Source organism: Nelumbo nucifera, chromosome 1, assembly GCF_055504915.1.
Source record: "Nelumbo nucifera cultivar China Antique chromosome 1, China Antique-T2T, whole genome shotgun sequence".
Lineage (NCBI taxonomy): Eukaryota > Viridiplantae > Streptophyta > Magnoliopsida > Proteales > Nelumbonaceae > Nelumbo > Nelumbo nucifera.
Window position 1 is genome coordinate 178,730,106 of NC_142649.1, and position 17,093 is coordinate 178,747,198.

The 17,093-nt window shown below is 41.8% G+C and overlaps 1 protein-coding gene across 2 annotated transcripts in view; it reads left to right on the forward strand.

The window, feature by feature from the left end:
- LOC104600350 (4-coumarate--CoA ligase 2) overlaps nucleotides 1-16,799 on the forward strand; it is a 31,063-nt gene extending 14,264 nt beyond the window's left edge. The window contains exon 6 of one of the 2 annotated variants that reach the window (XM_010263244.3): nucleotides 16,587-16,799. In XM_010263244.3, the coding sequence (XP_010261546.2) occupies nucleotides 16,587-16,616 (30 nt within the window). In that variant the 3' untranslated portion in view covers nucleotides 16,617-16,799. Of the gene's footprint in view, nucleotides 1-7,132; nucleotides 7,498-16,586 lie in introns of those variants that run through there. The other variant, XM_010263243.3, reaches the window with a different exon arrangement.
- Nucleotides 16,800-17,093: the final 294 nt, after the last annotated feature.

Genomic DNA, 17,093 nt, shown 5'->3' on the forward strand with positions numbered 1-17,093 from the left:
GAGATTCGCCCACAGAAGAAACCGTCGCAATCCCAACTTCGCCTACGGACCCAGCTTGCACACTCCAGATTGGCGCTTCCATCGAAGAATCCCTATGGACTGAACTGGTGAGTTTTTTATTTCAAAATTTAGATATTTTTGCATGGTCCGCGGCCGATATGCCCGGTATTGACCCTGGCCTTATTACTCACAAACTTAAAACTGACCCTATAGTCAGACCCGTTAGACAGAAGAAACGCAACTTAGCCCCAGAACGCTGGAGGGCGGTCAACGAGGAGGTCGAGAAGCTCCTCGCAGCAGACTTCGTAAGGGAGGTCCATTACCCGAGCTGGGTGGCCAACCCTGTGCTGGTAAAAAAGGCGAACGGCAAGTGGCACATGTGCGTCGACTACATCGACCTGAACCGAGCTTGCCCGAAATATTGCTTCCCCCTCCCCAGAATTGACCGCCTAGTGGATGCGACCTCGGGACATGAGTTGCTAAGCTTCCTGGACGCCTACTCAGGCTACAACCAAATCCGGATGGACCAGTCCGATGAGGAAAAAACCAGCTTCATAACCGAGTTCGGGCTGTACTGTTACAAGGTCATGCCCTTCGGATTATAAAATGCCGGGGCGACCTTCCAAAGACTTGTAAATAGGCTGTTTCGACCCTTGATTGACACCAAGATAGAGTGCTATGTAGACGACATGGTCGTCAAGACACATTTTTCACAAGAATTAATACAAGACTTAGATTCTGTCTTCCAAATCCTGCGTCAGTTTAGCATGAAATTGAACCCCAACAAATGTGTCTTTGGCGTCACCTCGGGCAAATTCTTAGGCTACATTGTCAATCGGCGCGGTATTGAGGCCAACCCGGACAAGATAAAAGCCATCCTAGGTATGAGACCACCTCGGAAAGTAAAAGAAATTCAGAGGCTAAATGGCCGCGTAGCCGCTCTAAGCCGCTTCATGTCCAAGTCAGCAGACCGTTGCCTACCTTTCTTCAAAGCAATCAAAGGCAAAGGGTTCGAGTGGACCCAAGACTGCCAGCTCGCGTTTGACGAGCTAAAAGTTTACCTCGCTAGTGTGCCAACCTTAGCTTGGCCCGAGGAGGGCGAGGTCTTAGAACTGTACCTCTCGGCAAGCGACGAGGTGGTCAGTTCGGTACTAATAAAGGAAACAGACCGGGTCCAGCGACTCATATATTATGTTAGTAAAATTTTGCAGGGAGCAGAGACAAGGTACCCACAGATAGAAAAGCTAGCATATGCACTGGTGATAGCAGCTCGGAAACTCTGCCCGTACTTCCAGGCTCACACCTCATCGTCCTGATCGACAAACCTCTGAGACAAGTTTTACTCAAACCCGAGGTTTCCGGTCGACTGACGAAGTGGGCCATCGAACTCAGCGAGTACGATCTCCAGTACAAGCCAAGAACTGCCATTAAGGCCCAAGCCTTGGCAGATTTTATCGCAGAATGCACGTTTAGCCCCGAAGTCCTTGAGCCGGTCGAGCCCGAGGTCCCCAGTTCGGGCGAGCTCGGAGCTCCCAAGCCAATCGAGTCCGAACCCCGTGGAGTAGCAGCCAGCGTAGCATCTCTCCTGATTAGACCAAGCGTGAACTAGGATGAGGAGCCCTGGATCCTTCACGTAGATGGCTCCTCGAACCAGCAAGGCAGCGGGGCTGGAATAGTGTTATGCGGCCCGAGCGGGACAAAGTTGGAATACGCACTACGCTTTGAGTTCGCGGCGTCCAACAACGAGGCAGAGTACAAGGCGCTGATAGCCAGGCTGAACCTAGCACACAAGGTTAGAGCAAAGCACGTAGTTATCTGCAGTGATTCCCAGCTCGTGGTCAACGAAGTTACAGGCGAATACGAAGCGCGCGAGCTCACAATGATTGCATACTTGGCAAGGGTAAAGGAGGCTCTGCTCAACTTCCAGTCACACTTCATCAGGCAAATCCCGAGGTCCGAGAACACTGAGGTCGACGCCCTGTCCCGACTAGCCAGCACGAGTCACAACGCCATGAGAACCGTGTACGTAGAGGACTTACCTCGGCCCAGCATTCTCGGTGGGGCAGGAGAGGTCGCTCCCGTCACTGAAGCAGAGCCGAGCTGGATCGACCCACTCGCGAGCTTCCTGCTAGACGGAACCCTCCCCGCAGATCGCAACACAGCCAAGAGGGTGCAGCGCCAGGCAGCCAAATACGTCATGATAGACGAACGGTTGTACCGACGATCCTACACGCTCCCCTACCTACGGTGCTTGCGCCCAGCCGAAGCCGAGCTGGTACTCCACGACACTCATGAAGGCTTGTGCGGCGGACACCTGGGGGGCAGAGCCCTCACCCAAAAAGCACTACGACAAGGATACTACTGGCAACGATGAAGACAGAGGCCATCGAGCTCGTCAGAAAATGCGACAAGTGTCAGAAGCATGCCAATATCCACCATCAGCCCGCTGCCGACCTCAAATACCTCACCAGTCCATGGCCCTTCGCCCAATGGGGCATTGACCTTCTGGGGCCATTCCCACCAACGACAGGCGGGAGAAAATTCCTAGTGGTGGCAATAGATTACTTCACAAAGTGGATAGAAGCTGAATCTCTAGCAATAGTTACAGCACGAAACATACAAAGCTTCTTTTGGAAAAACATAGTATGTCGCTTCGGGCTACCTCGGGTACTGATCTCCGACAACGACAAACAGTTCAAGGATATCAAGTTCCAAGAATGGTGCCAAAGTATGGGAATTAGTCATAACTTCACGTCGGTCGCACACCCGCAGGCAAATGGCCAAACAGAAGTAATGAAAAGAGCCATCCTCCGCGGACTGAAAGCACGACTAGACCGAGCCAAAGGGTTATGGGCAGACGAACTACCAAGTGTTCTATGGGCTCACCGAACCACGGAAAAAACCGCCACAGGAGAGACCCCCTTTAACCTCACCTACGGCACCAAGGCGGTGATCCCGGCGGAAATCGAAGTACCTACGCTGCGACTAGAAGCATACGACGAACAGACAAACGAAGGTGAGTTACGCACCAAACTCGACCTGCTGGACGAGGTGAGAGACCTCACGCACATCCGAACTGCGGCCTACCAGCAAAAAGTAGCTCGGTACTATAACGCCTGAGTAAAGAAGAGGAACTTCCGCGTCAGCGACCTGGTTCTCCGTAAGGTCATGGTGCCCGAACCCGGCGTAGGGAAACTTGGACCAAATTGGGAAGGACCCTACAGAGTAAAGAAAGCAATCGGGGGGGCATACGAGCTCGAAACCCTAGAGGGAAAACAAGTACCCCGAGCATGGAACATTGTCAACCTAAGGCGATACTACCTATAGACCGCCAAGGCATGTACCCCGAAGCCGAGGTAGAAAACGAACTAGTAGAGGACCGAAATAGTCAGTTTGGCAAAAAACATAGCTCGAAGACAGGACAACCAACACTTAAACAAAAAGGCCATTTCATTTCAGATAATGAGGTGTACAAAAACAAAGGCCATTTCATTTTTTACAAGTCCGGGGCTACTTCTTCGTTATCAGAAGCCACTTCGACGATACCCGAAGGCCTTGCCTCCCCCTCGGAGTCCGGTTCACCATCCGCAGCGTTGGCCATCTCTTGAGTAATACGCGAAGTGGATATGGCGCTGATGTCGAGCTTGGGGTACGTATTCCAGATCATCCACTGGCTTAGCTTGAAACCCCTCCTGTAGGAGTCCACCATCAGATCATCGAAGTCCGACGAAGCAATATAATCACTAACAGCTTTCTTCTTCGCATCTTCATTGCCTTGAGAGAAGATCTGAGTCCTCTCCCTGATATCCTCCTGAAGATACTCGACCTGATGCTGTATGTGCAGCTTCAATTCCGCCATATGTTTCACCACCACTCCCATAGCCTCAGCATCTCTCTGAGACCTCGCCTGCCTAGACCGCGCGAGGCGAGCAGCCTCCTTAGCAGCACGAGCAGCCTCCTCGGCAGCTCGCGCCTACCTCGAGCTCCTCTCCACCTGGTTCGCCAAGGCGTGAATAGAAGAGTTCACCTATCAAAAGGAAACAAGTGATCAGAGGAACGAATAGAAGAATAAAAGCCGAAGAACTCTAAAAAAGGGAGATCACTTACCACCATGACATGGGTAACGGCACGGCAGGCCACTTGGTGCAGAGGAAGATCGGTCCACACCGCGACTTCCTCGGGGAAAATGGCCTCCTTACTCCTCTGAAGAGCATGAGTAGGCGACAACACACTCCTAAAGTCCCCTGGGGCCCCCGAGCCTGATGGCCCAGCTCACGTATGGGCAGACCCGGAGTAGGCGGGAGCCCCTGTGTGAGTAGTTTCGGCGTAAGGAGCCCCCGCCGGCTCCTGCATAGGAGGAACCATCTCGGGCTCCATAGGCTGATCCTCCGCCAAATATTCCGGCACCTCGGGCTCTGCACCCTGGGGTAGCTCGGCGCGAGTTCGCTTAGCCACCCGTTTTCTCCTCTTCATGCCCTGGAACAAGTGCCCACCTCGGGTCCCTCGAGAGTCCATCGCACTTGCGAAAAGGAGTTCGGCATCAGTGAAACAAGCAAAAGAAGAGCAAGACAGGATCGCTAGGGGAAGAACCTACCCGAACTCAGGCCAGTAGCAATAAGCTTGGCCTCCGTCAGGTACTGTTGACACTTCAGCCCAAGCCGCGCCCATTGACGGAGGCCCTTCACCGTTTCTTTGTCAAGTGTGACGCCAGAGTCGGGAGCGGCCATCCCCCAGCCGGTCTGAAACGGCCACCCCTGCGCACTTCGCACCCCGAAATAGTCCCTCTTCCACGCCGGGACCTTATTAGGGAGTTCGTGTAAGAGCTTGAAGCCAGGGTGAGGAGACAGGTAGTATGCCCGCCTACGCCCAGGAAGGGGACCCGCTTGCTTTTTAAGCATTAAAATAGAAGAAAAAATCTCCAAGTCCAAAGAAAAGTTCTCCTCGCAGAATAGGGAGATCGTCCCCACTAAATTCCTAATGGAGTTCGGGTGAAGCTGGCCGACCGTCACACCGAAGTGGTTCAGGACCTCGACAAGAAGAGGATGGAAAGGCAGCTGCAGCCTCGCAGCGAGCTGCACCCAGAATATCACGATCTCATCAGGACCGTGTTCCCAAGGAAAGCTACCTGTAGGGATAAAGTAGGCGAACTCCCTAGGCAAGTTATAGTAGTTTATGAGGGATTGGAGTCCCTCAAGCGTCATGGTCGAAGGTCCGAACTGGTCTGGAGCCCGACCCCGACGAGAGGTGGACGCAAAACTACCCGAGGCCCCTCGACCTATGGGTTCAACCTCTTCCTCAAGATCTACATCGGGCTCGCTAGAACTACCGGGGGATGCAAAACGATTCGTAGAACCTGCATCAGACCCGCTTGGACTGCCTGAGCCATCCGAGCTAGACATCAGGGGGTAGAAGACGGGTTCCAGGAAAAGAACTCACCCGGGAAGAAGACTGGAGTAGACCACGAAAGCTCGAACAAGAGGAACCTGGGACGCGAGCTGAAGAGCTTGGACGCGAACTGAAACTTAGACGCGAGATCGAGAGGTACAGTATCAGCGACTGGGGTCCCCCCCCGCTATTTATATCCATAGCAACCGGAAAACGACGATCCAGATTGAAGCCGATCCAGCGGCCCACAATCGCGCTGACCGCACGTCCTCCAAAGCCGAGACGTGACCAGCGCACGCCTTTCTAAAACGGACAGCGCCAGCGCACATCTAGTCGAAACTGACGGGGCAGCGACGTGCATCTTTTCGAAACTGACAGGGTGTCAACGCACGTCTCTCCACAGTAAAAGCGGTTGCAGCACGATTCCCAAAATTTGAGAAAACGGCTACCGTTACATCTCCCAAACGCGCACCTTTTTGAAAAATCAAACCAAAGTGCGCGCCACCAGTTGAATAAAATTCAAATTACGGGCCAAAATCCTCCCGCCTTAGGAACTCCCCGCGCCAAGACCCTTAGCGCAGGGAGTGGGGGGCAATTGATGAAGGGAAATTTGGCCCGACCTCGCCATCACTCGACACGTGGCAAAAGCAAACAGCTCGGGGCAATAGAGCGCCCAAAACACAAGCACCAAAAGAAAACCAATAGTCCAGGAGCACGAGCTCCCTACTAGGAGCCCGAGCTCCCTACTAAGAACCCGAGCTCCCTGCTAGGAGCCCGAGCTCACTACTAAAGACCCGTGGTCCCTACAAGGAGCCTGAACTCTCTCGGCCCTAAACCTCACAAGGCCGTAACCCGAGCTGGCCCATGGCAGCTCGGAACACTCTCCAAACCGAACTCAAGACTTTATCCCCCCCGTTACTCTGGCACTTCGCCTCCGAAACGCCAGACTGACCAAGCGTACCATACCTGACACCAAGAATGTCCGTTTCCAAGGGAGGCGCACCTAACTGATTTGGGATCTGACGCTTGACAGCCGCACTTCAAACGGCCTCCTGCCGCCTTCACCTGCCACCGTTGTCACCAGCCGCAGAAACGGCTCCGACAATTAGGAGTAGTGGCGGTTCTGCTCGGCCAGAAGGGATGACATCCAAACTGGCAAGAGCTCAGAGATAGTCAGGTCCGATCTGACAGAAGCCTGGAAGTGAGTGCACGAGGTGGTTATAAAAGGCTCCCTACCCCCCAAGAACAAGGTATGCAAACTTTGCGCTATCTGGTTTATCTTGCCTTTGAAGGATTCTAACTTGAGCTTCGGAGCCTCTACACCGGGTTCTCCCCAGAGCTTCTTCATCTCCCCCGTTTCAGGTCCCCAGTTACTCAATTCAAAGGCAAGGTCGTTGACAGGTAAGACCGGCCGGATTGCGCATCATCAATTCCCAATGAAAAGGCATAGAATGGCCATTCCCATTCCAGCAGGAATGGTATTGGAATTTCGATTATGCCAAATCAAACAGTTGGAATCGGAATAGCCACCTCTAGACCCCTATTCCTGCAAAGCAACCGAGACCTAAATCAAAATCCACCTTGAGTTAGATGAAATGACTTCTTGGTGAGGCCACTCAAGTACTTCTAAGACCATGGTTTAGTTTTCTGTTTTAGCCCTGCACTACGACAGTATGGTAGAAAAAGTGAATTCCACCATTTATCCTGATGGCTAATGAAGTGTGTTCTTCTCTCTCTCTATCAACAGGTGGTATTCTACAAGAAACTTCACAAAGTATACTTCGTCCCTGCAATTCCCAAGTCTCCATCCGGAAAGATTTTGAGAAAAGATCTTAGAGCCAAACTTGCCGCAGCCTCCCAGCAGGAAATTAAGTTACTGTAATGGCTTAAATTTGTAGCCCTACATCAAGGCCTCATGACCTGTTAGAGGCGAATTCAAATGGGGAGAAGGTAGAACAGGCGGTTTGAAAAAGAAAGCCAACAGGGAGAGTAAAATTGAAGGGCCATCCAATATTGTGTTACTATTGTTCTTAATTGTCTTTAGATTGTAACTCCATGTTGTGTTTCCATAATATTTTCTTATAATAAGAGAGGAAATTTGTTCCTCTGAAATGATTATATTACTTGCAAAAGGAAAACAATAGTCAAATTAGGACAATGCAAATTATTTTTTATTTCAAATGCTATCATATTTTGTTTTAAAATAAGACCTCAAAGAGAATAAAATAAAACTCAAAACAAAATTAAACCAGAACTTGTAATCTTTTCATTTGCACTCTCATGCATTTATACTAGTGCAAATAAAATTATACAGCAACTAAGCTCAAACTCAATGTTTATAAATTTGAACTAAGCCACCAACCTAGTGCAAGGAGCTTGCAGAGTTACAGTGACATCCTAACAAAATTGAATTGCCACTTTGAAGATTCATTATGGGTCCCCTCAATTCTTAATCTATGCTTCAAAACCAAGCAACTCATTTAACTTCCTTTTGACTCAGAAATCATCAAACTCGTGAAGAGTTGATTTTAAGTCATTATAGTAATTGAGAATTTTCAGAAAGCCAATCTCCACAGTGAAAGAGTGGTCTGTCGTAATTAACAGTAATTATTTTTAAAATTACATTTAATTATATTTATATAATTACAGTATTTTTAATAATTACAGTATTTTAATAAATATAATATTTAATAATTACAAGTATTAATAATTTACAGTATTCATGTATTTATTAATTAACAGTAATTTAATAATTACAATATTTTTCATAATTACAGTATTTTTCATATTTTTTAACAATTTACATTATTTTAAAAAATAGTGTTTATTAATTAATAGTATTAATTACAGTATTTAATTAAATTAACAGTATTTTCAATAAATACAATATTTTTTAATTACAGTATTTATTAAATAACAGTATTTTCAAAATTACAAAAATCAACTGTAATTAACAGTAATTATTTTTTTTAAAACTACATTTAATGACATTTAAGTAATTACAGTATTTTTAATAGTTAACAGTTTTGAATACAGCATTTAATTTACACTATTTAATTATAATTATCAGTAATTATCACAAAATTAATACTATTTATTTTGTATAATTAACAGTAATTATTTATATAATTAAAAAAAATAAAAAATAGTAATTTTATAATTAACAGTAATAATTATTAATTAACATTAATTTACAGTATTTTCAATAAATACAGTACTTACTAATTGACAGTATTTAATTATGACTAAATACTTTAAACAGTAATTATTAAAAATTACAGTATTTACTAAAGTTTTTATTAATTAATAGTATTTTCAAAAAACACAGTATTTAGTTAATTAATAATAAATACAGTATTTAGCTAATTACAGTATTTATTAATTAACAGTATTTAGTTATAATTAATTAACAGTATTTAATTATAATTAACAGTAATTATCTTGTATATTTAACAGTAATTATCAGAAAATTACATTTAAATAATTACAGTATTTTTAATAATTAACAGTATTTGTTAATTAGAAGTATTAATAGTTACGGTATTTATTAAAATAATGTATTATTTTAATAATTAACAGTATTTATTAATTACAAGTATTAATTAAATACAATGTATTTATTAATTAAAAGTAATTTAATAATTGCAATATTTTTCATAATTACAGTATTTTTCTAATTTTTAATAATTAACATTATTTTAAAAAATACATATTTCTAAATTAACAGTATTTTCAATAAATACAGTATTTTTTTAATTACAGTATTTATTTAAAAATAGTGTATTTATTACGTAACAGTATTTTCAAAAAAATAACCAAAAACAATGTAACTATGTTTCTGAAATTATGAAAATATATAATAAACAGTAATTATCAGAAAATCAACCATAATTATTGTTTATATTTAACAGTAATTATTTTAAAAAAATTACATTTAACTACATTTAAATTATTATAGTATTTTTAATAATTAGGGATGGCAATTCATGCTTTGATATAGTGACAAGTGAATGCAACATTTAAACTAGGGATGGCAATTTCTACCCTACCCAGTGGATACCCACCCTTACCCTCATTGACGGCAAAGACGGGGAAGGGTTTTTTTCTTTAAGAATGGGTTTGGGGGCTTACAGTATTTATTTAAAATAATGTATTTATTAATTAACGGTAATTTAATAAAAATATATTTATTAAATAACAATATTTAAAAAAAAACAAAAACAATATACAAAAAAGAAACTATAATTAACAGTAATTATTTTTTATAATTAAAAGTATTTTTCATAATTATTATTAATTAACATTATTCTAAAAAATACTGTTATTAATTGAATACAATATTTGATTTACACTATTTAATTATAATTATCAGTAATTATCACAAAATTAACAGTAATTATTTATATAATTAACAAAAATCAGCATATTGTAATTTTTTAATTAATAGTAATAATTATTAATCAACATTAATTTACAGTATTTTTAATAAGTACAGAATTTCTTCATTGACAATATTTAGTTATAATTAAATACTTTAAACAGTAATTATTAAAAAGTATAGTATTTATTAATTAATAGTCTTTTCAATACACAATATTTATTAATTAATAATAAATACAACATTTAGTTAACTAAAGTATTTATTAATTAATAGTTTTTATTACTTAGCAGTATTTATTTATAATTAATAGTAATTATTTTGTATATTTAACAATAATTATTAGAAAATTACATTTAAATAATTACATTATTTTTAATAATTAAAAATATTTATTAATAACAAGTATTAATCATTAGAGTATTTATTAAATATAATGTATTTATTAATTAACAGTAATTTAATAATTACTATAGGTACATAGTGGTTGCTCAAACCATCAAAGTACAAAAGATACCAAATTGATACCACATGGACGCTTTCGATGATATCATAACTCTTTGGTTACTTGCGATGAACTTTTAACTCATTGAACGTCTGCGATGAACATACAATTCACAACGTCTCAGCAACAAACTTGCACCTGACACATGCCAGGAAAAACTTTAGTTAATGTAAACCCGCGATGAAGTTTAGACGCGTGTGGTAATACAATATACCTTAGATACACGTGGTTCTACGATGAATTTCATATGTGCGCGATTTTGTGACGAACATGAGAACATTACAGAACCGTGGGTCATTGTAAACTGGAGTTAAATATCGGCTACACGTGCAACTTTAAGTTACACGCGTGATAAGGCACTACGTAGGTTTGGTAAGAATGTGCCCGCCAAACAATGATGTCACCAACGCCACGTTGGCTAAGTAGGTCATGAAAGGGAGTAATACACACGGATTATGAGAATCCTCGGACGAAAGGAAAGTTCGTCCTTAGGAGATCTCATAGGATGCGAGGCAAAACCCTAGTAGTGCTCCTTAATGATCGACAACGAATCTAATATTCTCTTTCCAAATGGGAATCAAACACTTTTGGCTCCTTCCTTTTGGGACCTCAGGATCTCCCCTTATAAATGAGGGTCCTCCTCATAAACAAATTCATTCATTCATTCATCCAATCATTCTACCCTGTTGCATTATCACTTCCATTTACCCTAGTCTCCGAACCGGCTTCCTACACCCGGTCTTCCTTTGTCCTTCAAGGAGACCCTCGAACGTAGCCTAACCACAGTATTCACATTAGAACCTTTGGTTCATCCTTGATCACGAAGGATGGCCACCCAAAGAATCAATCTCTCACCTGTCCCTAAGGAGCATGACAACATTCCGGAGAACACCAACCCAGAGGTTGGAAATCAATATGAGATAGAGACGGCTGACTAGATCGATATCGAAATCCTATCAAACATTTATAAATTTGAAGCTCAGTTTGATCGAATTGAGCAAATGCAAAATGAGACAAGGGCCGCCCTACAAATTCTTCTCCAACAACCCGCCCGAACTAAACAATCCCCTTTTCCCTTGGCTACCACTCCTGTATCCATCCCTGCTAGCCATCACACTTCCAACCCTAATCCCACCGTGCCGGAGCAGCCTACCAGGGTTAATCTGGTACCCGTACAGACCAACCAGCCCGCCATAGGGCAGTCTAGAGTCCTCCTCCAGGCGGACCCAGTGGCAGAAGTCCCACTCAGTTGGGACGAACTAAAAGAGTTTGTTCAGGGACTGGTGGTGGAGAGCCGGAACCAAGCCCAAGCTTCGGTCGTTTTGCAAAAACCCTTCTCCAACCGGATCTTATATAAGTCTTACCCCGTTGGTTACACTCCTCCCTAGTAGTGGCCATAGTATGACGAACAGAAGGGGAGCCCACAGGCGCATGTGAGCAAGTTTGAGGACGTCCTGGGATCCTTTGCTCTTGATGGGGATATGAAGGTCAGTGAGTTTTCTAAGTCCTGGGCCAGCATACACTTGGTTCATCAACCCTACGGCGGGGAGCATCTCGACTCATAGGTTGAGTTAGCCAAGAAATTCTTATCGAAGTGGTTTACTTTGGAGAGAAAGTTGGCAATGGCTGACCTGCGCAACACGGAGCAGCACGTAGGGGAGGACCTCCTGGCATATGTCATGAGATTTCAGAAGTTAACTCATTTCGTCTTCTACGAGCACGCCATAGAGAAGAGCTTCATCGAGCAGTGCATATAGGGGATTTAACCTGCCTACAGAATAGCCATTGAAAACGTGGAGATTTATACATTTAGTTAGTTATGGAGATGTGCGGAAAGGACAACGTGCACAATAAAAAACACCCCAGCCCAGTCTATGCCATTTTTGGGGCAATATGGAAGGAGCGAGGCTTATGCAGTTGATTGAAAGCTCCGTAACAACGGAGGGCCCAGGCAAGGGCCCTATTACCGCAACAACCCCCAAGGTAAGAGAAGTAACTTGTCGATCCCTTCTCCTTTTCCTTGCACCAAGGAGGAGGTAGTCATGATCATGAATAAGTTGGTCGAAGACAGGGTGATCAACTTGCCACCACCCTCACTAGGAGTCGACCCGGAAAAGGAAAGGTGTGGAGGAAGATGGTGCAACTTCCACCAGTCGCCACATTATGATTTGATGGACTGCTCTTCTCTGAGAAGGTTATTTGTGCAAAAAGTAAAGTTAGGTGACTTTATAAAAAGGAACCCAGCATAAGTAAAGATGAACCCCCTTCCGGCTCACACTTAGGGGGGAAGTATTAACATAGTTGGTGCACTGGGCCAATACCAGCTTGGCATGCTAATGGAAAGGTTCAAAGAAAACCCGGAGCTCCAACAGTTTTTCAGTAGACAGGGAGCTAGTGCCTCAATGAGGAGGTTGGCCATTAGACCGCTAGCAGAAGCATTTAAAAGGCCATTGGAGCCGCACCGACCCGACCGAACCAATGTAGAATTCACGCAAGAGGACATGCTAGCTACCGACCCCCACCACAATCAGCCTTTGTATGTCACAACAAAGGTGGGGTGCTTCGAGATGAGAAGATCTATGGTTGACCTTAGGAGCTCTATGAACCTAATTTACATCCACACATTAAAGTTAATGAACATACTTTAGGAGACAGTTAAAGGTTTACCCATGGAGGTGACTAACTTCAACAGTAACGCGTCCATCACAGAATTCATAAACAACTGTAGTCCCTTTCAACATCGGACCATTCTCCATCATGCAAGAGTTCCAAGTCATCTCAGGGAGGACTGCTTATCATACTCTGCTGGGATGACCACTAATACATGGTCTAGCCCTGGTCCTGTCAATGTATACTTAGTGTATAAAGGCCAAGCATAAGGGACGTGTGATAAGGATCCTGGCAACCAAAGTTCCTTTTGACAAGTGAGAGGCTCACTTGCAAGATGCAATCTATTATACAGAGCTAACTGACGAAGGTGAAACAAGAATAGCCTAAGTGGAAGGACCAAATGCATGCGAATGACTGGCGACGACGAAAAGAGCTTTTACACTATCGTCACGGACTATGAGGACGACGAATCATCGGCGGCCAGAAAGGCCATCCCCAAGGTATGATTTTATAATTAACTGCAAGGTATGATTCATCCTATGATATTTATGCCGTGTCTGCTAGAATAAAAATATGATCTTCTTGCATGTTGTAAATTCTATCGCCAAGCGGCTTTGTCAAAAACTAATATATGTTATTGCCATGTGAGTGTATCATTTGTAAAACATGAGCTCTGAATAAAACAATTATAACTTTCTCTTAATGAAATCATGTTTGAAAACAATATTTCAACCGGAACTATTTCACTAGACCACTTTTACAAAAGGACATCACATTGGCCACATCATAGAAAGACACATCGCAGCCTGAACAAGAACCACGGGCATCGAAGGTACAATGCTAAAGTACGTTAAGCACATAAATAATAATCAAATTTGAAATATTAAGACCTACTCATGATAACAAGAACAAAAATGAGTAACTTTAGAGTATTGCAATGAGGTTCAACGACTCCCAAATGTATGTGAGATTCCATCAATGCAGTGGAAGAACCACTTGGGGAAATCAACATGGCCGCAGAAGGGACAAAAAAGAGGTTGTATATCAATTAGATTAGGGCCAGAATACAGAGAAAACTTGATCGTGCTGTTGAAAGGTAAAAACCTTTTCATATCGCAAAACATTAGGACTTATTTAAAGAGAAAAAAAACGGACTAATCTGGGCGTACTTCCATAGAATTCCAAGATGTCTTCACTTGGTCGTATGACTAAATGCCAGGCTTAGGCTTGTTCCTTGTCAGGCACTCTCTATGTAAAGATCCAAAATTCAAGCCTATAAAGCAACCTCAGAGGATTTTCAAGCTTGAAGTAGCCCTGAAAATTAAGGAGGAGGTTGAATGACTTCTAAAAGTAGGGTTCATTAAACCTATAGCGCACCCATAGTGGCTAGCCAATATAGTCCCAATCAAAAAGAAGAATGGGCAACTTAGGTTAGTATCTAAAGTTTAATTGCTTAGTTAAGTTCTTAGAACACTACTATGAACTAACTCCTCTCACCCCTGCTATTGGTGCTATGTCAACTTTAGGGACTTGAATAGGGCCTGCCCCAACTAAACATGGAGATCCTGATAGACTTAACAATAGGGAACCAACTCTTTTCATTCCTAGATGCCTACAATGGGTATACTCAGATTTTCATGGACCTTGAAGATGCACCTCATACGGTCTTTATGACACATATTGGGAATTTTTACTACAAGATGATGCCTTTTGGCCTAAAGAATTCTAGGGCCACATATCAGAGAGCGATGACGAGTGTTTTCCACAACATGATGCATAAAGATTTTGAGTGTTATGTGGATGACAAGTAGTCAAGGCGAAGAAGCAAGAAGATCACCCTGAGGTGTTGAGGAAAGTGTTCAATAGGTGTAGAGCTTTCAACCTAAGACTTAACCCCTTAAAGTGTGCATTCGGAGTACAGTCTGGAAAGTTGCTAGGGTATAGAGTGGACCGAACTGGAATCCATCCCAATGAAGACAAAGTAAAAGCAGTCCTAAGTCTACCACCTCCAAGCAATGAGTCCCAATTAAAAAATACAGTATTTCTTAATTAACAGTGTTTAATTAATTAACAATATTTTGTTAATTACAATATTTATTTAAAAATAATGTATTTATTAAATAACAATATTTAAAAAAAACAAAAATAGTGTAACTATGTTTTTGAAAATATGAAAATATGTAATTAATAGTAGTTATCAGAAAATTAACTGGATTTATTTTTTTATAATTAATAGTAATTATTTTATAATTAAAAAATCAACATATGTTTATTTTATAATTAACAATAATTATTTTTAAAAATTACATTTAACTATATTTAAATAATTATAGTATTTTTGATAATTAGGGGTGGCAATTCATACTTTGATGTAGTGACAAGTGAGTGCATCATTTATACTAGGGATGGCAATTTCTACCCTACCTAGTGGGTACCCGCCCCTACCCTCCCCGACGGCGGTGACGAGGCATGTTTTTTTGCTTTAAGAATGGGTTTTGAGATTCTACTACCCGTACGGGTACGGATTGGGTATGTGTTAGGCTAAACCCTACCCTCCCTGACTTGCATATTGTTGGAAAGCATATAAACTTAATGTACTAGGTCTTGAATTAGTAATGTTTTAAATTTTACATGAAGGACAATTGATAGTTTATGTGTTTTTTACACGCCTTAGTCAAATAATTGGAAAATTTGTTGTTATTTGTGTTATTTTTCTTATTTATTACTTATGTATGACAAATAAAAGGAAATTAGATGCGGGTTCTAAACCCAACCTGCCCTACCCTTGAATGTGGGGAGGGTAGGGTCCGAGAGGGTTTTACATTTTCATGTGTGGGGTAGGGTTTGGATTCTTAAAATCCAACCCACTATAGGTTTTGGGGTGGGTACAGACTGAGAAGTTTAGGGAGGTGGGTAAAGTCTAGAATTTATAAAATCCTCCTTGAACCCGCCCCGTTACCATCTCTAATTAAAACATGACAATTTCTCATGCATCGCACGGGTTCCGCTAATATATAATAAAATTGGTCTGTCCATATCAGCAGCCCTCTCCTTGTAGAAACCCCCATTTTAATTGCCTCTCCTTGCAGGAAACCCCCATTCTAGTATTTTTATTCCACATAATTTGTAAGAAAACCAATCAAGGGTGAGAAATGCTTGGTCTCCCAAGTAGGGGTGATCATTTCAGATTGGCTTGGAAAATCTGGGCTTGGGCCTAGGTTTTTTGTTAAGGCTTGGTGCGGGCTAGGGCCCACATCAGGCCTGCAAATTTTAGGGCCGGGCTTGGGCCTAATTTTTTAGACCTGGCCCGAAGATTTATAAATAATATATATCTTTATGTATATATGTTATTTAAAAATATTTGATATATGATGTTTTATATATTAAATAGAGATTAATTGAGATTTGTAGGAGATTAAAGATCTTAATCCTATGGTGTTAGATCTAACCAAATTCTAATCTAGTATTTAATGAAATATAGAAATTAGTAAACCCTAATCTTCTCGGCTCTCTCTCTCTCTCACCAAAAGATGAATCTTCTAGTGATGAAGACTCTATTGATGAAGATACATATGAAGTTTAGAGTGGTTGCAAGTTTTGGGTAAAATTGAAACCATTTTCAATATTTTATTACTTATTTATTTACATTAATTTGAACTATTTTTTCTTAGTTTGCTAATATATTTTTGTTTTACTTTTTATTTGTAGGAGTTGAATGGAAGATGGAGCCCCTTATAGAGATGTTTAAAGTTGTTTTGTGGATACAAATGACAATAGATGGTTATTTTTTGATAGATATTATAGGTTCTAGGTTGATTTTTTGTTGATAGAAGAATTGGTTTGTTAAAATTGTCATTTTTAGCATACTAATGACCAATTGAAACTTATAAATTATAAGGTATAATTATTTAATTTCTTTTATGTTAGAAGCTTTTATCTTGATATTAAGTTTAAAGTTCCTTACAAGTTACTATAATATCCACGACAATAAGTGAAAAAAAGTACAATCGTTTAATTTTGGAACTGAAATACAATAACTAGGCTCGGAATCTTAGCCCGGCCCAGACTTAAGGCCCGTTTGGCGTGTCTTTCCATGCGATCTTTCGGTTGTTTACAAGCCGCGAAGATCGATTTTCGGTTTATTTCCATTTGGTACATAGAAGATCTAGCTGCCAAAAGACAGAACGCTGAAAAGATGCAAGAAGCCCATTTTGG